This window comes from Oryctolagus cuniculus, chromosome 6, assembly GCF_964237555.1.
Source record: "Oryctolagus cuniculus chromosome 6, mOryCun1.1, whole genome shotgun sequence".
Lineage (NCBI taxonomy): Eukaryota > Metazoa > Chordata > Mammalia > Lagomorpha > Leporidae > Oryctolagus > Oryctolagus cuniculus.
The window spans coordinates 62,786,387-62,810,563 of NC_091437.1; the positions used below are offsets into that span (position 1 = coordinate 62,786,387).

General features: G+C 60.6%; 1 protein-coding gene across 2 annotated transcripts in view; it reads left to right on the forward strand.

Annotated features, from left to right (window-relative positions):
* The first annotated feature begins 351 nt into the window (after positions 1-351).
* Positions 352-24,177, forward strand: part of UNC5A (unc-5 netrin receptor A) — a 59,122-nt gene continuing 35,296 nt past the window's right edge. The window contains exon 1 of one of the 2 annotated variants that reach the window (XM_051844458.2): positions 352-675. In XM_051844458.2, coding sequence (XP_051700418.1) covers positions 606-675 — 70 coding nt within the window. In that variant the 5' untranslated portion in view covers positions 352-605. The remainder of the gene's footprint in view (positions 676-24,177) is intronic. The other variant, XM_051844459.2, reaches the window with a different exon arrangement.

Sequence of the window (24,177 nt, forward strand, 5' to 3'; positions counted from 1 at the left end):
AGCTGGCGCTGCGCCGGGGTCGCCGCAGCCCTGGGCCCCTCCCGGGCCACCTGTACGCAGACTGGCGGGCCCGGGAGAGCCCGGATCCGAAGAAACAATCCACTCCGGGTTTCAGACGCCTGCCCCGGTCCCCGGGGACTGTGCGGGGAGGTGGGAGGCCTCCCCGCCCACCACCCCAGCTCCTCCCTGGGGGAGCCTCAGGCATCGCCCGGAGGGATCCCCGGTGCCGGGGGTGGCCCGCGAGCGCGGTGCGGGGCGGCCCGGCCCCTCCTTGCGTTCCCCGCCCCGCCCCGCGGCCGCCCCGTTCCGTTGCTCCAGTCCGGGTTTTGCGGCGCCCGCCGGCCCGCTCCCCGGCTGCGGGCTCCGCGCGGCGGCTGGCTCGGTGCGCGGCGCGGCTGGCGCTGCGCTCCGCCCCGGCTGCATTGCTGCGCTCCCGGTGCCCAGGGGAGCCACGCGCCGCGTGCGCCCCACAGCCGGCCGCCCGGAGGCAGCGCAGTCCTCTGGCATGGGCCCCGGGGGCGCCCCGAGGTGGGGCTCCAGGCTGAGGCGCTAAAAGCCTCCCTCCCGCCCGCGGGGCCCCGCGCCCGGCCCGCCTGCCCGCGGCTATGGCCGTCCGGCCCGGCCTGTGGCCAGCGCTCCTGGGCATCGTCTTCGCCTCCTGGCTCGGCGGCTCGGGTGAGTCACGCCGCGCGCGCTCTGGGGAGGCTTGCGGGGGGCTGCGCGCGCGCGAACGCTCGCGGTTCCAGCGGGGTGGGGGGTGGTCCCTGACCCGCGCAGCCGGACCCGGCTGGGAGCCCCTGGAGGCCAAACTTTGCGAGGCGGGACGCGGGGGCCGCCGCTCGCTGCTGCGCAGCTTCCCCGCGCGCTCTCCCGGAAGCCTGGGTTCTGCCAAGTCCCGGGCAGCTGTCAGCGCACGGGGCTGGCGAGTACAGACGCCCCACGCCCCCGGGTGGGGGAAGTTTGCTGGGTTGCCGGGCCTTAAGCAGTGCGGGGGGCTTTACAGCCTGACTTTGAGGGTTCAAAGATGAGAGGGGCTTGACCACATCCTAGTACCCAGGAAATGTTGGGGGGGGGATGAAGACACCTCTTCCCGGCAGCATCTGCCCCAGCCACTCAGTCTCCCCGCTTGGCACCTGGCCTCTGCCCACGTCCAGAACACTGTGTCCTCCTCTGTCCCCGCCACACTCTCTCGCACACGCACACACTCAGGCGTGGAGGCGCATACGCCAGCCCCCAGCTCTCGCAGCCTCGCGCGGTGCAGCCAGAGCCCAGTGGCCCCCGGCTGGCTGTGGCTGTGGCTGTGGCTGTGGCTCCTCTGGCCTTCGTGGTGCCGCCAGGGGGGCCAGAGTTGTGTGAGCTCAGTGCACCGGCTTCCCCTTCTCCCTCAGGCTCCCCAGCCCTTCTTCCTCCCTGCAGGTGCTGCAGGCCACCCTCACCTGCCAGTAACTCAGCCCTCAGCCCACCTCCTTTCCGGGTGGTGAGGGGACTTGCGGGGGGAGGAACTGCCCCTGCATCCTTTGTCTGCGAGCCCTGAGCCTCCTCCTAGGCCCAGCTCTAGGGGCCTCCTGGTCTCTGCCCCCACCATACACCTAGCAGAGCTGAGCCTGTGTGTGCCACAGGGGGTCATTTGTGTATGGTCAAGGGGGTGTGGGGCTTACCCTGGGAATTCACCCTCGAACCGGGTGGGGAGGCGTGTTGGTTGCCCCCAGCCCGGCCAGGCTGCAGTTAATCATAGGGGTGTTGGAAGGGAGCCTAGGGGTTCTGAGCTGCCAAGGCAGATTGATCCGAGATCAATGAGTGAGAGCTCAGGGGCCAGCAGGATGATTGAGGCTGACGGCTGTTTCCTTACAGGGTCTCCTGCGCAGAGCGTCCTGCACGGCTGCTGCCTGTCTGCCCTCCCCATGCGGCCCAATCCTGCCTCTACTGCACCCCCCAACTCGATCCCCTTCCCCGTCATCGCTCCCCCAATCTTCACTTTAACAAACCCTTGTTCCCCACAGCCTCCCCGGCTAATCCTGACCGTGCTGGGAGGCTGCTGCCTCTGAGAGAGTGTGTTGCACACATGTGCATGTTAGGAGTGTGTGTGGCACTCAGGGTTGCTGGTTGCACCACTGACCATGGTGAACCGGTGGGGTGCAGTGGATGATCCACACCCCGGGAAGGGGTGTCGCCAGACACCTGGTAGATGCCCAGGAACTGTTTACCGAGTTGGGTGTGTGTGTGTGAGACGGGCCGTGTGTTCGCCACTGCGTGTGGCCACGTGAGCACGTGAGAGGGCTGTGGGTTGACATGTGTGCCCCGGGTGACAAGGGGTTGATGTGGCATGCGCAGCACAGGTATGTATGCAGCCAGATGAGTGTGTGTGCTGATTGTGCACTGTTGCTCAGGTGAGTGTGTATAGATAAGGGGGTAACAGGTGCTGGTGAGTTGGGGTGCTGCAGCCTGGAGTGGCGGAGGGGGGGCGTGAGTTGCTGCATGGATTCCTCAGGAAGCCCCGTGGTGGAAGGGAGGGGATTGCATCCCTGGTTTGGTGGGGTGGAGGGGCACCTGTTGGGGCCTGGCAGGTGGGCACCGGTGCCACAGGGCTGCCTTGGGCACCTCCAGGCATCAAAGGCTCTCAGACCTATACTGCCGAAGGGCACAGGGCTGGGGGCAGCCCTCCTGCTCACCTGGGCCCCCTTCCTGCTGCCTCTCCAGGCTCTGGGCACATGTGGCTGCCCAGGCAGACTGCCCCTGCCGTGACCCCAGCTCCTCCTGCACCCGCCCATCCGCTTCTCCTAGGCAGTAGCAGCTGGTGACAAATGTGTCCGAGTGGCTGAGGGAGGGCTGGCCAGCCAGGCGGCAGGGGGCGCCGGGGCCAGCACGAGCGCCCCACCGCCCGCCCCCCACACCGCAGCCACCTGCTCCCCAGGCCAAGCGGCCACCCTTTGTCACCCGACGTCACGCATGGCACTCACACAAAAGCCTGCCCCTTCAGTTCACACACGGCCGGGCCAGACCCTTGCAGGGTTCTCCCCGTATCCCCAGCCTCACAGTGGGCACACAGCCTCCCCACTCCTGGGGGGGTGGCAGGCAAGGGGAGTGGGCTGCCTGCTCCCTACTTTCCTAGATTGGGGGGCTTCCCTTAGGAGCCTGGGATTGGCATTTGATCCAGCTCCTTAACCCCCACCACCACCACTCACCCCTGCCAAGAGCATGGCCTGGTTCTTGGAGGGGCCGCCGTGGGCTCTGGCAGGGAGCAGGGCGCCTGCCTGGCTCAGCTCCCTGGCTCCTGCCTGCTATGCTGTGCTGGACCCCAGATTGTCTCGGAAGCATGCCCTGAGCTGGGCATGGGGGACCCCTTCTCCTCCAGGTGAAGACTCTTGGGCTGGGCTGAGCCGCCTCCTAGGAACACACACGACCACACCAAGCCCCTCCCACTGCCCCTTCTTCCCCAGGGGCACCCCACCCCTCCCCTCCCCCTGCCCCCTCCTCCAGCCTGGGCTGGAAACCTCGGAGCCTCCCCAGGCTCTCTCTTCTCCTTCACGCTTCACATCTCATCTGTCACCGAGTCCTCCAGCTCAGCCCCACTCGTGACATTCCTCCTGTGTCCCTCGCCGCCTTTGTCTCCCTCACCGGGGCCCCTTCCTTCCCTCACCTGTCTCACCTGGACCACTGCCGTGGTGACCCCCCCCCACTCAGCCTTCTCCGGGCACCTCCATACAGACTAAGCCCCCTGGGTGTCTGGGCAGAGAACCTGCTAGTAAGCTTGCCGTGGCCCCCACAGAGCCTGGGCTGGAAGCCGTGGCGGGTGGGTGTGGGGGTGTGGCCGCAGGGAAACACCTGCTTCCCCCATCAGCACCATGCACCACTGGTCTGCCCGACCCATCGGCAGGCTGGGTGCACTCCCTGGTTTTGATGGCTGCTGGCTGGGCACCCCGAGACAAGCTTTGGCTTCCAGACTGTAGCTGCTTTGCCCTGCAGAACCTGGAGGCCCCTGCCCTTGCTTAACATGGCTCCCTACCTGAAACCCCGAGCCCCGGTCCACACAACCTTCTTCTCAGCTCAGCCCCATCCCCCTTCCCACCCCCTCCAACAGGCCTCCCCACCTCCCCTTCTCGAAGGGGTCGTGGTACACAGATGTGCTTTGGGTGGGCTCAGGAAGGATGGAGGCATTGATGGCTCAGCCCTGGAGTGGCTGCCAGAGCTCCGGCCAGAGCCACCACCTCTAAGCATTGCTACTGTCCATGGTGCCGTGACCCTGCTCTCTGCCAGCAGGCTCCGAGCCAAGGGCTTAATGTACCTCTTTGCCTCCTCAGTTGGAGTTTGGGTTCTCTGGCCAGGCAGGGAGGGGCTGGCAGGCTGGGGACAGAGACAAAAGTTTGCTCTGTCCCGTGTGGCAGGTGCACCAGGGGCCAGGCTGCTTCCTTTCTCGCTGCTGCAGCCTCTCGGCAGGAGCCCCAGAGAGAAGCCATCCTACCTGCTGGCAGAAGCCACCCCCCCCACACACACACATACATTACCACACCCTGTCTCTGCACACACACTGTCCCACCCCAGGGAGCCTGGACATGCCCCTGCCCAGGTTGGGGCTGGGAGGGGCTCATTATGGCAGCTGAGTGTGTGTGTGCATGCAAGTTGGATGGCTCAGTGTTAAGCAGACAACCCCTGCCCCACCCTGGGTGCTTTCTTGTGCAAACAGTGTTGACATTGAGACGTGGGCTGCTCTGAGCAGCACCTGCGTGGGGCTCCCCTGGGCCCCAGCCACCCTCACCGCCTGAGCTCAGCTTCCTGCGAGTCATCTCACCAGCCCACCCCTTGGCCTCTTGTCTGCTCCTGCAGAAGTGGCATCCAAGGGTCCTGCTGCCTTCCGGGGAGGCCTGGCCCCCTTCTGCAGGTGGAATCCAAGGGGCTGCTGGTGCTAGAGGCAAGCACGGGTAGGTCCAGTCCTGCCACGTCTTGGCAGGTAGCTTTGACTCCCGAGCCTGTCTCCATTTCTGTAGACTAGGGCCATGTCTGCTCCCTTGGGGTTACAGGAGCCGACTGATGGGCACTGTATCCAGCACCCAGGGTGCACCCCGAGATCCAGCAGGGGCCCATGGCTTCTCGGTTTCTTTCCTCCATTCCCTCTGGCATTTGAAGGGACGTGAGTCAAAACAGAACAGGGGACTTCAGCGGCATCAGGGCCCAAGCCAAGAACAGCATCTCCGGGTGAGCTGCTCCCTTTCTCGTGGCTGCAGCCCCCCAGCAGGAGCCCCAGAGAGGAGTCACTGCTTCCGGTTGGCAGGAGCCCCATGTGCACTACCCCACCCGCACAGATGCCAGTTCTTCCAGCGTGCAGGGTGGGATTCTGTGAAAGTGGAGCTTGGGTTCAGCTTGTCCTGAACTGTGTGCTGACGGTCAGCCTGGACACATAGGACACAACAGCAGAGGGCGCAGGGACCCTGGATGGAACTAAATTCTAGTCCTGGCTCTGTTATTTGACTGCTGTGTGATCTTGGACAAGTCACTTAACCTCTCTGGGCTGTTTGTCTCTGTATGCTAAAGGACTGGACTTGATGACTGGGCTGGATCAGAGGCTGGTGCCTAGGGAGGCTTACCTCAGTATCCTGAAGTGGATTCTGCAGGTCCCTCCAGAACTCACACCTGCCCAGCCGCGAGTCCACTGCCCCCAGAAGGGGCCGCTAATGTTGCCTGGGAGCCAAGAGGCTGCTGGTGGGGGCAGGAAGTGAGATCCTGCTTCAGCTGCTGAACACCCCCCACCCCCCAGCACAGGTCAGAGTGAAGTGCCTGCACCCCCCCTTCCAGGAACTGGTGTCAGATGCAACAGGCATCCTTTGACCCCGCCCCCCCCCGGGGGGGCCAGAACCCCACGCGGATGGAGGAGGTGGAGAAATGAGTGAGTCGGGTTCTGGGACCTGGGTCTGGACCGGGACCAGGACTTGGCCAAGCAAGGGAGGTGCTTAGAGTGCAGGCACAGGGCCAGCCCCCCAAGAGTGCACTCCTCCGTAAACATGTCCTGCCTGTCTCCTGTGCCTCTCCTTCGGCCTGGCCCTGGCCCCAGCTCCTCCCTGCACTTCCCCAAGTCCCTTGTCTGAGGAATGCACCTGCCTCCCAGAGCCATTGTGCACACTGGGTAGGCTGCACACAGTAGGTGCTCATTAAGCATTAGCACTCCATAATGACAGATACAGGCAGGGGGCCACCGGCCTGGCCTTTCCTGGGGAGTCCGGGATGCCGCTGGGGGATGCCTAAGGTGAGGCCCACATTTGGAGCGGGGGACAGGCCTGGCTTTTTTGCACTTTCATGAGCCCAGAGCAGGGCCTGTTGAAGACCCTTCCCTCCACATGTGGCTGCTGATGGCTCCTCCCGGCCCTGTTGGCCATGGCAGAGGGGCTGCCGGCCCATAGGGACCTGCGACGCCTGAGTGGCAGCTGCTCATCTTCAGACAAGGAGGGTGGGGGAGTAGTTGAAGGGCCATTGTGATGGGGAAGGGGGCCCTGGCATTGCTGCCTCAGAGTCAGGTCATGGTGGGGTCACCTAGGGCCGGCATGGCCTTGACGGGTGGGACCCCCGCGCCTCCTCACACCAAGAAATTGGAGCTGTGTCCGTGAGGAAGCTCAGGGTCACCTTGAGCTCCAGGCAAATACGTGGCTGAGATTTTGGGTGGGGCTTCCCCCCCCAGGGAGTCCGCCGAGGGGCGGGGCGGCTGCTGGGGCTGCAGGGAGAGAACTCAGGACCGTGTGTCGCCCCCCTCTGCCCTGTACCTCCCCAGCTGGACGGCAGGTGCAACTCGACCCCACCCCAGCAAGTCCAGCCGAAAACCTGGGAGGGGGCTGGGAGGGGGCGCACCCCCAAATAGACTCTACCCGCTCCTAACTGGGGAGGGGGCTCCCAGGGGCCAAGGGGCTGCTGTGTTTTCCAAGACCCGCGCCTCTGCAGCCCCCACCCCACCTTTGTGACTGCACCGGCAGGTACGCAGCCTCCCCTTGGCAGTCTTTGGCGCCCCCTGCGCGACCCGAGACTCAGCCCCGCAGCCCCCACCCCTGCGCCAAGGTACCTCGGGGGCGGGGCCCTCGTGAGCGCCGTGGGGCGGCAGGGGCCCCGAGCCAAGGGTAGCCCGGGCCGCGGGGGCGTCGGGGCGCGGGAGCAGGCGGCCGCAGGTCCCGGCCCCAGCCCCGCGCTGGGTGATTAGTGCGCGGGAGAGCGGGCGGCGGCGGCGCCCAGGAAGGGGCGGGATCCCTCCGCCCGCCAGCCCGCCTGCGGCCGCCCGCCGGATTAGCGGCTCTTTGTTCCGGGCCTGTTAACAAGTTCCTGGCTGAGCGCTTGGCTGCCGCCGGGGAGCGACGTCCACCCAGGCCCGGCCGCTCGCGGCCTCCGCCCTTGCCCCCTGCCCGCACCCGGCTGCGGCCCGCACCCCCTGCCCACCCTTCCCAGGCCCGCTGAGCGGGGGCGGGGATGAGGGTGGGGGCTACTGGAGACCCCGAGCTGACCCTGCCGGGGAGGGGAGCCCGCCCGCGCCGGCCAGCACCGGCCTCGCATTTCCACGGTGTGGATGGGGCAGGTTGCGGCGCCGCGGTCCTAGGCAGGCTGGGATGGCGGGCTAGGTCTTTGGCACCCAATGCATTCTTCTGCTCAGAGGAGGGGACCGAGGCGGGGCTGTAGGCTGGGATTTTTCCATCAGGGATTGACTTGCTGATGGCAGTAGCTGTGGCCGGTGCTGGGATGCAAACCCCAGGCCGGCCCGTGGGGTAGGTGCGGTTAGCTTCGATTGTCGGGAGCACACTGGGGTCTCAGAGGGCCCGCCCGTGTGGCATGTACTCCTGATGGGAGAAAGTGGGGAGACCTTGACTCTCTGTGTGGTCTTGGGCTGACTCTCCTGGGGCATCTGGGAGCCCACTCCCTAATCTCCCAGCCGCCTGACTCCTGTGCGCATGCTCCCTGAGCCTAGGGTTGGGGGCACAGGGCCAGGACCCTCTTCGGGCCGCCTTCCTCACCTCCAGTCCTTAGCTTCAAGTCGCAGAGACTGGCTGCGGGCACCTGGGGCTGCTCAGAGCTCTGTAGTATAACGAGGTAGGCTGTCTCTCAGGGAGTCCCCCCCTTGTCCCCGCTTTTGTCCCCTTGTTGGGTTACTTAAACCAAGGCTCCAGCCAGGCTCCGTCTGTCCCTCTCCGGGCCAGGCACCCCCAGTGCCCTCAGGTTTCCCTGGGAGCAGGGGCTGGAGCTCCTGTCACCTCCCACATCCCTGTCGCCTGCCTCCGGGCTTCAGCGCCATAACCACAGCCTCTTCCCTCTGGGAGCTCAAAACGCCGACACAGCGCCCAGCATGGAGGAGCACCGGATGCTGTGTCTGTTGTGAACGTTGCAAAATCAACTCCACATGGCTTAAGAAAAAGGAAATAAAACCTCAGGGTGGTGGTAGGGGAGGCTTCACGGCGCCTGCAGCTGATGAGTCAGGAGTAGCTGGCTTCAGGCATGGTTGGATCCAGGTAGATCAGTGGAAACAAGGGCTACCCTTCTCTCTGCTTCTCTGCACATTGTCCAATAACCACTCCCTCATGGTCCCAAAGTGGCTGCCAGTAGCTCCCAGGGCTGCTATATCATACAAACCCAGATCAGAGGAAGAGAATGGGCATTTCTTCTGTCAACTGCCCAGCAATGTCCCTTCTCTCACCGGTCTAGCTCAGGCCCTGTGCCAGGTGTGACTCAGTCACCGCAGCTTCAGGCTGTGGCTGTGCACATTAGCCTGGGCCCAAGCCACCTGTGCCGCTGTCGTCCTATTATTACCCAAGTGGTTTGCAGCCTTCACAGCTTCTTGTCCACCAGGAAGGGACAGGCACTGTCTCCCTGATATAACCAGTGTGTCCTAAGCTCGGACACTGTGACCAGTTATGGAACAAACATGATGACGCCGAGGCCACAGCTTGAGTCTGAAGGCCCGTTGCCTGGCTAATGGACAGGATTAGAAGACGGGGCTGCCCATGCCCGCAAGTTTTGGGTTCCCCTAACTGTGCTGTCATCCGGTTCACGTGTGTCCGTTTGTTGGTACCAAGGTCTTTTTTCAGCTGCCTGGCTCGGGTCCAGGTGCACGGGGCTTTGCTCTGGCCTTTATCTTCCAGTACAGCCATCGGGCCATCAAGGGCGTGACTGTACTTGTCTCTCAGGGGCCTGCGGCCCGCAGCTGACTGACAAGCTCTGGCCTTGGCCTCAGCTTCTCTGGGCTCTCGGCCGATGGCAGCAGTCATGTGTTGAGTTTTGTATCTGCCCCCAGGTCCACTTGGTGGTGTCTCGGGGGCCCCTTCATCCCAGCAGCAGAGCCCGAGTGAGCTCAGCGAGTATTCCCATGTCCCGGCTCCTACTCTGCAAGCTTCTTGCACCTTCTCCCAACCAGCCAGGCTCTGGCCAGAACTTTCCCCCTTCTTGGGTTAATTTGTGAGAATCCGTCTCTGTTGCTTGCACTCAGACAACCGTGAGTGACACATTCAGCCAGCCACACTTCCTTTCCTGACCCCAGGACAACAGTGCACTTGTCTGTCCCGTGACCGCTCTCCCCACACTTTCTCAGAGGTCAACAGCACAGGAGGGGGGCTCGGAGGAGGAAGTCCGGCAAGGGCAGGCCGCCAACTGGGGGTCGCTGGCAAGCCATGGCTCCCATCCCACCATTGTGCATTGAGGCTGGGGGTGAGGGTGGGAGGGTCCGCCTGCTGCGACCTGGGGTGTGGCTTGTCAATCAAGAAACCAGAACTCATTCACAACAACCACTTGACCTGTCCAGGTCTCTCCCTAAGCTTTTCGGTAAGTGCTTCTTCCGTTTTTTCTTTTCTTTTTAAAAATTTGTTTGAAAGACAGGCAGAAGCTGGGAGGTGGGAACTCAGTCCAGGTCTCCCACGTGGGTTGAAGGGGATCCAGCTGGTTGAATCATCACTGCTGCCTCCCAGAGTCTGCCCTGGTGGAATGAGAGCTGGAGACGGGCGTTGAACCCAGATACTCCCAGCGTGGGATGCAGGCATCCCGACTTGGTAGGCTGAACGCCGGCCCCTTTGTGTTTTGTATAACACTCAGTCCTGACTCTCCAATTCAGTGTCTCTCAGTCCTCAGCCAGGACCACCCTCCCACTGCCACCCAGCCCCAGCCTCAATGTGCAAGGTGTGATGGGAGCTGCAGCTTCCCACGGACCCCCAGTTGGCGGGCCCACCCTTGTGCTGGGCTTCCTCCTCCGAGCCCCGTCTGTCCTATGCTGTGTTGCTTTGGCGTTTCCCATGAGCCTCAGCGGCACCTGTGCGCAGCCCCCTTGCCTGGTGATGGCTCAGCCTGCTCGGCTCCTCTGTGGCTTTGCCCTGGGTTTCCAGCTGCTTCCGTGCAGGGAATAGGTGGTCAGAGGCAGGTGCCCCAACCCGCATCTGAGACCACCTCCTCCTCCTCCGGACCCTTGGGGTCACACCCAGCTGGTCTGCTCACACTGCTGGGGCGTGGGTGGGGGACTGTGTATGGTGTGAATTCCGGGAAGCCCACCCCCGAAGGCCAGGCCAGGTGTCTGGGGCTCAGTGCCCCCTACCCTGCAGGCTGTGTGTGACACGCGCTTCTCTGGGCTGCTTTTCCAATCTCTAAGTGAGAGCATTCACTTTGGTGCTTCAAATGCCAGTTTGCCTGCTGGATTCTAGAAAGTTTAACCTTCGGACGCTTTGAAGTGTCCACATGGCCGGACTGTAGGCTCCTGGAATCTGTTCCTGCAGGACTCACTGGCTTCCTCGGGCTTGGAGGTGCGGCGGTGGGGGGAGGCTGGGGGCGGGGAGTCAGTTGGGCGGTAGAAGTTGTGCTTAAGAACCTGGGCTCTGGAGCTGGTGTGGGGGCCAGAGTCCCAGCCTGCGAGACCTCAGACAGAAGCACTCTGTGCCTGTCTCCTCAGCTGGGAAGGTGGCCATCACGAGATGGACACTGCCCCCCCAGTGGACATTCTGCACGCGTGAGCCGTGTCCGTGCCATGCAGACAGCAGTGAGGACGCTCGCTTTGGGCCTCTCTGTCTGACCCAGCCCTGAACGGTGGCAAGCGGCATCAAGGGCAGGAGCCCGTGGGCTGGGGTCTCAGCGAGGTGCTCATGTGGGGGTCCCGAGGGAGGAGGCTGACGCGGTGGCGGCTGACACTAGGCCAGGGGTGATCCTGCAGCCTGGGAGAGCAGAGAGGTGGCAGAGAGCACAGGAACATTTGAGAGCCCAGATGGCCAAGACAAGGACAGCCCCTCCTGCTGGCCTGTGACTTCAGGGCAAGCCCTGGCTACCTGCTGCCTCCACCCCAGAGTTCTGGGGGCCTAGAGGTCAGAGGAAGAGCGAGTCTTTCTTGGCTGGGCCCTTGGCACAGGGTGGGATTTGTCCAGGGAGTGAGGGAGGAGGAAGTGTGTACACAGGGGAGCCAGGAGGCGTGCGCCCGCTTAGAGCAGACGGTGCCGGTGGGGGGCCAGTGAGCGACAGGGCCGGCTACAGCTCCGAGCTGGGGAGTGACAGGCAGTGAGTGGTGTTTAAGGAAGATTAATCTAGCAGTGCATGGAGGATGGATGGGAGCGGGGAGAGGCTGGAGGCACGGAGACCAGCCGGGAGGCTGCCGCGGTCACCCAGGCAGGAAATGACGAGGCCTCTCCCGCCAGTGAGTGAGCAGGCAGCGGGGATGGAGGCCGAGAGACGGGCGTGGGGGCCATGGCGAAAGAGGAGACACTACACGAGAATGCTGCGTCGAGGGGGCGGGGGGGAGGAGGAGGAGGAGGCAAACATGATTCAGAGCCTGGAAAATGATGTCAGAAACAGAAAATAGATGGGGAGCTGGGTTGGGGGAGAAGCCAAAAGAGCCAGAGAGCTCACCCTGGGAGCGGGACACAGGGGTCATGAGCAACGGAAGCCAGCTCTGGCCAAGGTCAGCCGACAGGTGCAGCGGGCGAGGGCAGACACGTCCTAGGAGTGAAGTCCGCGGAAGGACAGGCAACGGGGGGGGGGGGGGGGGAGGCAGCCTGTTCCCTGGAGGGCACTGGAAGCAGTGATGGGGAAAGCGAGAGTAGGACTGGGACAGGTGGGGCAGACACAGGAGGCTGAGAAGGACCCTCTGACAGGCAGTGGCCCCAGGTGGCCTCGGCGGTGGTGCTGTGCGAGGCAGGCCCTGTCGGGAGCAAATCGGGGAGGCGGTGGATGTGTGGCAGGTGGCCTTGGCCCAGCTCCACTGCGGACGGGCAAGGACAGGACTTTGGGGCTGACCTGGATTTCACTCTTACCCCCACGGTGCTGGGTAGGAAACTCCTCGGTTTCCTGGCCTCCTTGGGAACTGGGTTTTCTGAAGGGGCGGCCCCATCTCCCTGAGCTGCACTGGCTGCTTCTCATACTTCCCCTGATTCACAGCACCTCCTGCCTCCCTCCTTCTGCTGGCCTCCCCCAAGGCCTATGGTCCTGGGCTGGTTTTGGGGGCTCCACCCACCCCCAGAAGAAAGCCCCTGACTAGGTTGTCCAGAGTCTAGGACACAGCGATTGGTCCAAGGTGGTCACGTGACCTGGACTGAGCTGGTCAGGCGCCTTCCCATGGCTCCTCCCCCTGGGGCTGGCGGCAGTGGAGATGGGCCATGGGACCAGGATCGTGTTCCCCTCTGGTGGACAGAGGAGACCGTCCTGGTGGACCGAGGGTCCTGTAACTTTTCTCGGTCCTGTGTGCTGCCCCACCACCTGCCCAGTTCCTCAGAACTCCCCACTTTGTGCTGGAGCCCGGCTGAGTTCAGTGTGGGGATCTCAGGCACAGGACGTGAGGCCGTGGACGAAGCACCCACCCACTGGGGCTGTCTGGCAGCAGACAGGGCGCTAAGCCCCAGGGCAGCACATGTAACTTCTGAGAAAGAAAGGATTCGCCCCAAAATGCAATTTTCGGACTTCTCAGTTTCGTTTTTAAAGATTTATTTGACAGGCGGAGGTACAGACAGAGAGAGGGAGAGACAGAGAGAGGTCTTCAATCCTCTGGTCCACTTCCCAAGTGGCTGCAATGGCCGGAGCTCAGCCAGTACAAAGCCAGGAGGCCAGGAGCTTCTTCCGAGTCTCGCATGCAGGTGCAAGGGCCCAAGCACTTGGGTTGTCTTCTACTGCGTTCCCAGGTCATCAGCAGGGCACTGGATTGGAAGTGGAGCAGCCAGGACTCGAACTGACACCCATATGGGATGCTAGTGCTGCAGGCAGAGGCTTAACCTACTGCACCACGGCGCCGGCGCCTCAGGCTTCTCTTAAAAGAGCCAGAGATCTGACCCGGGCACAGGAGCCTACTTTCTTGGGTGGGTTGGGGCTGGAAACTGGCTGCCACCTTGGCCATATGACCTCATCACTGTGCACAGCCCCGATATCCATGCCCCCACCCCCACTGCCTGTGTACACCCTGCCCTGTACACCCCTGCTCCACACAGCCTCCTGCCATTGTCACCTTCTGCCCATGCACTGTGCACTCCCCCTGCCCCAGGCACCATTGTTGTGATACCCCCACACCGTGCACCCCTCACCCCACTCACCCCCAACCTCTGAGTCTGCTGAGGCTGCCTCATGCCATGTGCTGGGCTGGTAAGCATTGGACACGCAGCCCTGCACAGGGGCCTTCTCTCCTCTCCCTCCCAGCTCCAAGAGCCTGTGCCTGGGGCCTGTGCATTCACCTGTTCAGTCCGGGGTGACAGGGGACAGTCAGCTTGAAGCGGCTGAAAGATAATTGGAGACTTGGGACTGGCACTTGGAGACGCTGTCAGGATGGAAAGTGGTGATCGGAGACCCACTTACAAGGAGCCAGTCGATGGGAGCTCCTGAGCAGGTATGTTTGCAGCCAAGACAGAGAAGAGGGATTTGGGGAGAGGGGTGTGATTCCAGGGAAGCCAGAGGGAGGTCTAGGAGAGAGAGCGGGAGCCCAGGGAGGAGTCTCAAACTGGGGGGGGGGGAGGCAGGAAGACCCTGCAGTGGCTCGTGTGGAAATAGCTGCGGGGAGAGACCCATAGCAGCGAGCCGAGCTGGGAAGATGGGACAGGCAGGTTGCAGCCATTTGGAATTTGTAGGAAATGGAAGGATGCCGGGGCCAGAAAAGGCTTCCGGATTGCACTTGAGGAAGGGGGTGTGGGACGTACAGGCACGGCAGCCGCTGCGAGGGCACAGAGTGCGGGCAGGTGAGCTGTCTGCAGGTGGGCGCAGGGGAGGGCGTTGACCGAGGTTCGTGGCCCCAGAGAGCATTTGGAAAGTGGAGAGACGGGCTGAGGGACAGGGCTTCATGAAAATGGAGGGGGGAGGGATCAGCACGTACTGTGTGTGTGCCGGCACTGGGTTAGGTGTAACATGTGCGCAGTGAGCCAGGCAGGCACAGTCCCCTCTCCCAGGGCTGACATGTAGCAGGAGGAGATAACCAGGTGACAACAGGTGGCTGTATCCACAGAGGCTGCCGTGCAGCGGCTGAAAGGCAGGCAGAGAGGGCCTGTCCCCAGGAGCGAGCTGGCTGCCACATGAGACAGGGTGGCCAGGGAAGGCCCCTCTCTGAGGAGGTGATGTTTGAGCTGAGGCTGGGGTCCTGGGAAGGAGCCAGAGACATGGGACTGCTGTGGTCTGGGTGCAGGGAGCCAAGTGACAAGAAAGCACAGTGGCTTGCATATGTCTGTGCTCATTGCTGCGTGCACCATCGTTGCTTCTAGAAAGGCCACAGGGGAGGAGCTGAGCCACGGCAGGTCCCTCTGCGGGCACACCTGGTACGGTTACCTGGCCGCGGGAGGCCTGCTGTGCACGCACAGCGTGAGCACACCTCTGCACGTGCCATCACCAGGCCTGGGGACCCTGAGGGGAGGGCAGGGGAGGGGAGGTGCAGGGAGAAGGCTGGGCGGGTCCCTCAGCCGCAGCCCTGCGGAGGTCTCCACACTGCCCAGCACCTGTCCCCCAGTGTCAAGCACAAATTTGTACATCATGTCCAGGAGGGCTGGTGAAGTCTGACTTGGATGCACATATGAGGGTGCATCACAAAATTTGTGGAAAATGCAAAAAACAATCTTTACAATTCATGCATAGGTTTTTCACAGACACTTCTGAAAGATTTATTTATTTGAAAGGCAGAGTTATAGAGGGAGAGAGAGAAAGGAAGACAGAGAGAATCTTTCATCTGCTGGTTCACTCCTCAAATGGCTGCAACAGCCAGGGCTGAGCTACGCTGAAGCCAGGAGCCAGGAGCTTCTTCCAGGTCTCCCAAGCGGGTGCAGTGGCTGCAGCACTTGGCCCATCTTCTACTGCTTTCCCAGGTGCAGTAGGGAGCTGGATTGGAAGTAGAGCAGCTGAGACTTGAACCGGTGCCCATATGGGAAGCCGGCACTGCCAGCATGGTTTAACCCGCTGTGCCACAGCTCCACCCATGGACTTCTTGAAGACTTCTCAAATATACAGATTTTAGGGGGTTTTGCACAAAAATAAACATCTTTTAATCCCATTTCCATGAACTTTGGCCGCACCCTCATGTGTGTATATGTGTTTGTGTATTTTTAAAAATCACAGTAGTATAAATTAATCATTTTTGAAAAGATTTATTTGAAAGGCAGAGAGGGAGAGGGAGAGAGAGCCAGTAAAGAGAGCACTCTTCTGTACTGGTTCACTCTCCTAATGGCCACAACCACTCGAGCTTGTTGGGCCAGGCTGAAGCCCAGAGCCAGGAATTCCATTCCGGTCTCTCTCTCACATGGATGCCAGAACTCAAGCATCTGATCCATCATCCACTGTTTCCTGGGCGCATTAGCAGGGAACCGGATCAAAAGTGGAGTATCCAGGAGCCAGTGGAACCAGCGCTTCGATGGGATACAGCCGTCCGAAGTTGTGACTTAACATGTGGGCCATAAAGCCTACCCCCTGTTAACTCTTTTAAAGTGCACCATTTAGTGGCATTTAGTGTATTCCCAATGTCCTGTGTCACTTGCCCTGTATGGCCTTCTCAACATTTTAAACTACCCCAAAGAACCCCCATCAAGCAGCCATGTCCAGCCTGCCCACACTCCCATCCCCTGCCTCTGTGGTAGTGAACTTGCCTGTTGTGGCCATTGTGTGTCCATGCTTTCATGCTGTTTGTGGCCTTTTGTATCTGCTGTCTTTCACTGACTGGGGCTTTTTATGGGTCTTCCATGTTGTACACCAATCTGTGCTCCATTCCTTTTTATGGCTGAATAATATTCCACTGCATGAATAGACCACATTTTATTTACCCATTCACCCCTTGGTAGCTGTGGGTTTTCCCCACCTTTTGGCTAACGTGAATAATGATGTTGTGATTGTTTATGTACATGTGTTTGTTTAAGCACCTCTTTTTCAGTCCCCTTGGGTATATACCTAGGAGTGGAATTGTTGTGTTGAACTTTCGGAAGCATTTATTTATTGGAGAGGCACGGGGAGAGAGGAAGGGAGAGACTACTCCCATCTGCTGGTTCACTTCCTAGATGGCTACTACAGGCTGGGACTGCTCTGGGGCTGGACCAGGCCAAAGCCAGGAGCCTGGAATTCAATCCCAGTTTCCCAGGTGTGTGGCAAGGACCCAGCTACTTGAGCCATCACCTGCTGCCTCCCAGGAAGCTGGAATGGAGAGACAGAGCCAGGGCTTGCGTCCAGGCGCTCCACTGTGGGACGCCAGTGACCTAACAAGTGTCAGAACCATTAGACTCAACACCCATCCCGTGGCCGTGGAGCTGTTGTCCTCAGTGGCTGCACCAGTCCCGGCTGCCAACAGCAATGCATCGGGAAGATTCCAGCATCTCCATATCCTAATTCTTATTCTTGAAAGATTAGCGTTTTACAAAAAGAAAATTGCTTTTTATCATCTCTTGGTTCTCCCGTTTTACTGGTGCAGCCGACAATGCCTGGTGTAGGTGTCATGGTCCAGGATTGGCATCAGAGGGCGAGCTGGGGGCCCAGGGCAGCTGGTGGGCAGGCAGCAGGGTCAGGGTGGGCTGTGAGGGGAGGCCTTGGCCTCATTTCCCTCTGTGCCCCTCCCCTCGCCCTCTGCCCCTGCTGCCATGCATAGCCCCCGGCCGGGAGCTGCCCTCTCCGCCCCTCTGCTCTGCTGTGTGTGTGTCTCGTCACCAGGATAAATGTAGCTACAAACAATGCGGCGGGCCGGGTGCTAATTTGTCAGACACAGAGCACGGCTGTGATTCCGAATACATTAACATTTTCACATGAAATCATTTCAATTTTTAGTGATTAAGAAGTATTTGTTTTAAAGCATCAGGGTGATTTGCTGCAGGCCTGGGGGGCACGGGGGCGGGGGCCAGGGAGCCCCCAAGTGTGACGTCACTCGTGGGCACCGGTGCCAGCAGTCCCTGCCCCTCACCCACCCGTGGCCCCCCTGGGCTCCCCGGGCATGGAGCTGGAGTTGGCAAGGGTACAGACAGCAGAGTCACTGCCGCCCAGAAGCCTCAGCCCCCAGCCCCCACCCCGGGTGCCCCCAGCTTCTCCGTGTCACTCAGGCCTTGCTCAGATGTCACCTCCTCAGAGCCGCCCCCGGCCCCCAGCCTCAGGCAGCCTCACTCCGCGTTAGCTGCCCCTTGGCATCTGCCAGCTTGGAGGTCGCCTTCCTCATTGATTTGTCTATTTGCCATCTCCTCCCGTTAAAACAGACATTTCTTTTATAAAAGATATTTCCATATTATTTCCTGATTCTTCTTTATTTATTCTTTTTTTTTTTTTTTTTTTTTTTTGACAGGCAGAGTGGACAGTGAGAGAGAGAGACAGAGAGAAAGGTCTTCCTTTTTGCCGTTGGTTCACCCTCCAATGGCCGCCGCTGCAGCCGGCGCACCGCGCTGATCCTGGCAGGAGCCAGGAGCCAGGTGCTTTTCCTGGTCTCCCATGGGGTGCAGGGCCCAAGCACCTGGGCCATCCTCCACTGCACTCCCTGGCCATAGCAGAGAGTTGGCCTGGAAGAGGGGCAACCGGGACAGAATCCGGCGCCCCAACCGGGACTAGAACCCGGTGTGCCGGCGCCGCAAGGTGGAGGATTAGCCTATTGAGCCACGGCGCCGGCTTATTTATTCTTTTTTTAAAAATATTTACGTATTTATTTATTTGAAGGCAGAGTTACAGAGAGGGAGAGAGAGAGAGAGGGAGGGAGAAAGGTCTTCCATCCCCTGGTTCACTCCCCAGATGGCCACAACGGCAGGAGCTGCGCCGATCCGAAGCCAGGAGCCAGGAGCTTCTTCCTGGTCTCGCACATGGGTGCAGGGGCCCAAGGACTTGGGCCATCTTCTACTGCTTTCCCAGGCCATAGCAGAGAGCTGGATCAGAAGTGGAGCAGCCTGGACTTGAACTTGTGCCCATATGGGATGCCGGCACCGCAGGTGGAGGCTTAACCTCCTACGCCACAGTGCCAGCCCCAACATAAATATTGAGGGCAGGCACTTGTGTCCCGCTCATGCTCAGTGCTCAGGGATGAGTGGAAGGCTGGGTAGATGCTAGCCAAGCAGGTGGATCCATGGGAGAATAGGCTGAAGGGAGGCTGGGTGGATGATGGACCAGTGAGAGGGAGGGTGGATGATTGTTCGGGGCACACAGAAGACCCCTTTCCATACCTGGAGTAAGCTCCCCTGGATCCCAACCCTTCTCAGGAAAAAGCCATCGTGGTTTGCCAGGCGTCCCTGTGCCTGGGAAGTGCACGTTCATTACCACTGGGGCTGATACTCACTGCCTCCCCCACCCTTCTTTCCCCATCACCCCAGTTCCTCAACGCCCACCTGTGCCTCCCTCCCTGGGTGCAATGAGGCCCCCTAGTGGACAGAGCAGCTACTGTCCAGGCCTGCCCCGCAGGAGGCTCCCAAGTAGGGCGGCCCTCACCAGAGCAGCCCACACCTAGGCCTGCAATACCAGCCTGCACTGGGCACTCGGGGTGCACCCGCTGTGTCCCGGCACGTGTGTGTATGTGTGTGTGTGAGAGAAAGACGGACAGAGAGACAGGCAGGATGTGCTCAGGTCTTTGCTGAGTGAGAAGCAGGCTTCTGCTCCCCCGCTTCTGTGACAGCCACGCCCGAAGCCCCCACTTCCTCCTTCTGTGCCCCACCCAACTTCCGAGGCCCCACCCCCCCACGCCACGGCCCGTATGGGACCCTTCCCCCACCTACCCGGTGGAAGGAAAATAACTGGAAGCTTTTATCGTGCGGCAGAAGCAACATCAGAAAACAATTATTGTTTTAATTACCTGCTGTCGCCGTACAAGACAGGGAGGTTGTAAAGTGCGATAAAATCTCTCATGTTAATGGACTGCCAGGCTGGGCCAGGGCGCGATTTATGGGACTGCAGCTGGCGACTCCCCGGGGCCCCTCCCATCCCAGGGCACCCCTTCTCCCGTCGCGGCCCTCCCCGATGCAGCAGTGCGCAGTGTCCTGCAGGCTCCATTCCTCTCTCCGCGCGGTGTGGACTAACGCTGGTCCTCCACACCCCCTCCTCCACAGGCCCGCTCCCCACGAAGCTGCTCCCCTGGGGCACCCCGCCCTCCAGCCACAGCTGGCTGACCGCTCGGCGCCACCTTGGATTCCGTGTGCACTGCCCGGAGCTGTTCCTCCCCATAAACCCTGTGACCCCTCCCACACCTCCTCCTCCCCTCCCACGTCCACCTCCCGGAGACTGACCGCTGGCCGCTGCTGCCTGGCTGAGGTCCTCGTGGCTCCCGCCCTCTCCCCGCCCAGTCCCCATTTCCTGGGGGTCCACCGTGACAGGTCCACGCCCCAGAGCACTGCCGTGTTTGCTGAAGCCCTTGCATGTGTTTTCTTGTGGAAGCCTCGCCACAGAGCCTTGGGGAGCTGCACCCATTTCACAGATGTGGAAATTGCACGGGGAAAGCCAGGCATTCGGGTGGGAGTCTGACTGCCAAGAGTGGGGGGCCGCTTGGAGTTCATGCCCATCCATTCCGGCTCCGGTATTAATTCTTATTGTCAGTGCTGCCCAGTGGGGACCTAATCCCATAACTGCACACATCGCACCTCCCTTTTCTCATCGGTAAAACAGGAGCAGTGGTCACCAGCCCTCGGGTTGGTTGAGGCCCAGGGGAGGGTGAGTGGTGAGAACTCGGGCCTCTCTGCTGTCGCCGCTACTGCCCCCGTGCAGGTATGGGGCTGAGCCGGGAAAGGCATGCAGGGGGCCCTGTCGGTCACCCGAGGCCCCAGCGCCCGTCTGGGAGCTCGGAGCCATACCCTAGACCGAGGGGCACTGTGGGGGCTTCCTTTTTTCAGTGAGACAGAGAGAGACATGGAGCCATAGACAGAGACACACAGAAAGAGAGAGGAAATATCAAGAGAGAAACAGAGACAGCTCGACACAGAGAAAAATGAGAGAGCGAGACAGAGGCAGACATGGAGAGCCAGAGAGAGCTGCCATCCACCACTTGTTCACTCCCCAGTACCTGGGGCTGAACCTAGGGCTGGGCTGGGGCTGAAGCCAGCAGCCAGGAACTCCACCCAAGTCTTCCGTGTGGGTGGCAGGAACCCAAGTCCTTGAACAGTCACTGCTGCCTCCCAGGGTGTGCACTGGCAGGAAGCTGGCATGTGGAGCAGAGGCAGGACTCGAACCCAGCCCCTGCACTGTGGGCTGCTGGCATCATAACAGGAGTCCTGACCACCAGGCCGAACCGCCACCTGTGCTGAAGACTTTCAGCCAGGAAAGCAGCCCAGGCAACTAGGGATTCAGAAGACCCACGGCAGCCGGGGCAGAGACGGGTTGGTACCAGAATGACCCAGAGCAGGACTGATGAGGCATGGAAGGGGAGCGGCGGGGCCTCGGTGACAGGGACGGGCAGGGCTTGGTCACCCTTTGGGCAAAGGAGCCGAGGGTCTGGATCAGACTGCCATCCCAAGGCCCACAGCTTTCTGAGACCCACTCCCAGGGCCAGTCCCCCGCAGCCACCCTTGCATCAAAGACACAGGCCATTGGCTAAGGCCAGGGAATGGCAGGAAGCTGTGGGCTAGCGCCCAGTGGAGACAGAGGGGTCTTCTGGCTGCTGCCCGGCCTGGGGGCTCCTGGGAGCATTTGCAGGATCCCAGTGTCCTCTCTTGGACAGGCCTGAGCCACGTCCCTCACCCACTCCTTCTTCCACTCGCCAGCAAACGGAGTGGAACGCCCCTCTGTGCCCGGCTCTGAACGGGCGCCAGGGCTGCCGGCAAGCACAGCGGATGTTCCCGCGAAGGAGAGGGCAACACGCCACTGAACAAATGAAGAAATGAAATAATTACGTGCTGTCAGGAGCACAGAAGAGAACAAAGGAGCTAAGCTGGGTCCCTTCTGTCTCCTCCTGTCTGTCCGGGTCCTGTCTGCGGCTTCGCAGCCCCGCCGAGACGCATGGCTGGCATTAGCGGCCCAGCCCGCGCGATCTGTCTCCCTGTCTTCCCTGCGCGGCCCCTGCCGCTGAGGCCATCACTTCCCAACTCTAATAGATTCCCCAGGGCCCAGAAGGGCCATTCTTTTCAAGATCTTGCTATGGAATCTTCTCCTCTGAGGACCCCAAGGGGAAGAAAAATGCCGGGAGAAGAGAAAAAGAGAGAGAGAGAGAGAGAGAGAGAGAGAGAGAGCGAGTTGATTCAGAACTGCCCAGCAGCTGGGCAGGTGCACAGGGTGAGGGTCCTATTTGCTGCCAAGTGTGGATTTACCCAGTGGGATGGTTGCTCCCCTTCTCCCTCCCTGCTGGCTCTCTCTCTCTCTCTCTCTCCCTCCCTCCCCCCATTCTCTCTTCTTCTTTTCCTCCCTCCAGGCCCAGTTCACCCCCACCCTCCAGGGAGAAGCTGATGACAGCTGAGAGATGGTATCCCTGACCCCAAGTCCATCTGCAGTGCCCCCCCACAAGGTCTCTGAGCAGCCACGTGAGCATTGTCAGGGCTCCTGTCAGGGGCAGCCTCAGGGTTTCTGTGCCCTGTAGCTGGGCCCAGGCAGGGCCAGGTGGTGGAGGAGACACGAGCCAGTGTGGCAGCCTCAGAGTGGCATGTGGGAGGCTGGCAGGAGCACGTGGCCCTGCTCGATGCTCACATGACTCTTTGGGCCAGGCATGTCCCCGCTGTTTTTGGACTTCTAGTGGCAGCAGCTTCTCCTGAGAGTGTTGGGTACCTCGGGCACTGTGGGCAAGCCCCGCATTCTTCAGGCAGCACGGCCAGGGAGAGAGGTGGTCTCTGGGAAGCTGGTTGGGGTGATGGGTGTTCTCGTGCAGCACAGGGGCCTGGGACTGGGACCTCTAACCAGGGCTGATTCGCGTGCTTTGAGGAGGACGTGGGCACTGCTGTGGCCGAGAAGTGAATCTGTGGACATGACCTTGCCCCGTGCTGGCAAAGCAGGGATGCTGGCTCTCAAAGCCCTGGGGGCCGCCAGTCCAGGTGCACCCATTGTATGTCTCCCATGACTGCTCCTGGGCAGCTGCCAGCAGGCCCCCTGCCCAGGGCTGAGAGAGATGCTTCTCCAGGATTCTCTAACCAGTCTGGTCCAAGTTTCAGGAAATTCCGGATCCCTTCCCAACAGTTCCAGCTGCTCCAGAGCCTCGAGTATCTATTCTCTCCCATGCTGGCATTTCCCTGCCTGGCTCCCTCGTCTTCCCTCCTGGCCAACAGAGGAAATCACTGGGCTCTGCAAAGGGCAGCTCCAAGGCCCCCCCATGGCACAGGTGTGTGCGTGGGTGTGCAGGGAAGTGCGGGTGTGACTGCAGAAACTTGTGCACCTGAGCCAGCATCTGTATATGTGAGTCCTGTGATTAGGGTGTGTGTGTGTGTGTGTGTGTGTGTGTGTGAGAGAGAGAGAGAGAGAGAGAGAGAGAGAGAGAGAGAGTATCCTAAGTGTTCTGGAGTGTGGGTCCCATGTGTGAGTGTCTTAAGAAATAGATTCACCCCGAGTTTGAAGCAACTGTTTCTCATCGATAAGGAGTTGACAAAGAAAGGAAACAAAAGGTGTGAATGACTAACAGTCTTCTGGGTGGCGAAGTGGGAGATGTGAGCTCAGGCAAGAATCAGAGCTAATTTTTTGTAACATTTAAATAAAAGATCTGGCAGAGGATGTGTACAGTGAAATTGCCAAGTTTGCAGCTAAATCTAAACTCTCCTGGGTGGTAGTAAATGCCAGCCGGGTAGGGAAACATTGGAGGAAGTTCTTGCCTCCAAAGGCAGTGGGCTGGGCAGAGAGTGGCCGGCGAGTTTTGGTGTGGGGAAAATGACGTGGGTGGTGTCAGAGGCTTCTTTCCTAAGGAAAGACCTAGAAGGGCAACAGCAGGCAGGACGTGATGGGGTTGGAAAATTGAAACAAGTCACCCATGTCTTCCCCCTTGACGCAAGTAATGGCTTCCTGCGTCCGGCAGCCTGGTGAGCCTGTGGTCACGCCTTTCTGGGGGAGCACCGGTCTGAGATTGGGGGAGCCTGGGCTCTCTCACAGATGTGTATGACCTGGGTCAGCTTGCACATCTGTGAACTGGAGGCATTGATCCCCACGTGAGCACAGCTGAGATCTTACATCGACGGCACAGCGCAGGTAAATACAGCTCAGTACGGCAGAGAGTGTTTGTTATCCAGAGAGTTGTGGGGAGCAGGGAACTGTCATATAAAATCAGACTGGCCCCCCGGGACCGTCTCAGACAGAGAGGCTGAGAGGGAATATGGGAGAATCTGTGAAAATCAGAAAAGGCATGGAGAAGCCGGGCTTCGGCTCCCTGCCTGAATCCCAGCCTGAGGGGTGGGCCCCTCCCCCCCAGCAAAGCTCAGGAGACTTAAGTTTAAAGCCAGTAACAGCAGCCAGCAGGGAATAAACTTGGAAACCGTTTCCCCTGGAGGTGATGCGGGCTGGAAATATAAATTGCCTTCAGAAGACTTAGATAAGTCCACGGGGCGGTGGAGCCAGAGTGGTTTCTGGGCGGAACGAGAATGTGAGGCTCCGCCCCTCAATAATGATGTCAGAGGGGACGTCCCCGCCAGAGCGATAACCCTGTTTCCGTGTTGTATTAGGAACAGTGTGTCCCCACCAGCCCACCTCTGCTCCCCTTCCCGGTGCTGATCCACACCACTGCTCCCACATCGCTACTGGGCCCTTCTCCCAGATCTCCAATCCCAGGGTGCCAAGCTCTGTCTCCAGCTTGTGCCTGCCACCTCACCCACTGCCCTCTCCCTCTGTGAACTGTCTTCTGGCCCAGACACCTTGCAAGGCAGTGGCCGTGAGCCGCTGAGGACAGGAATTTCTTGCCAGGCCCTT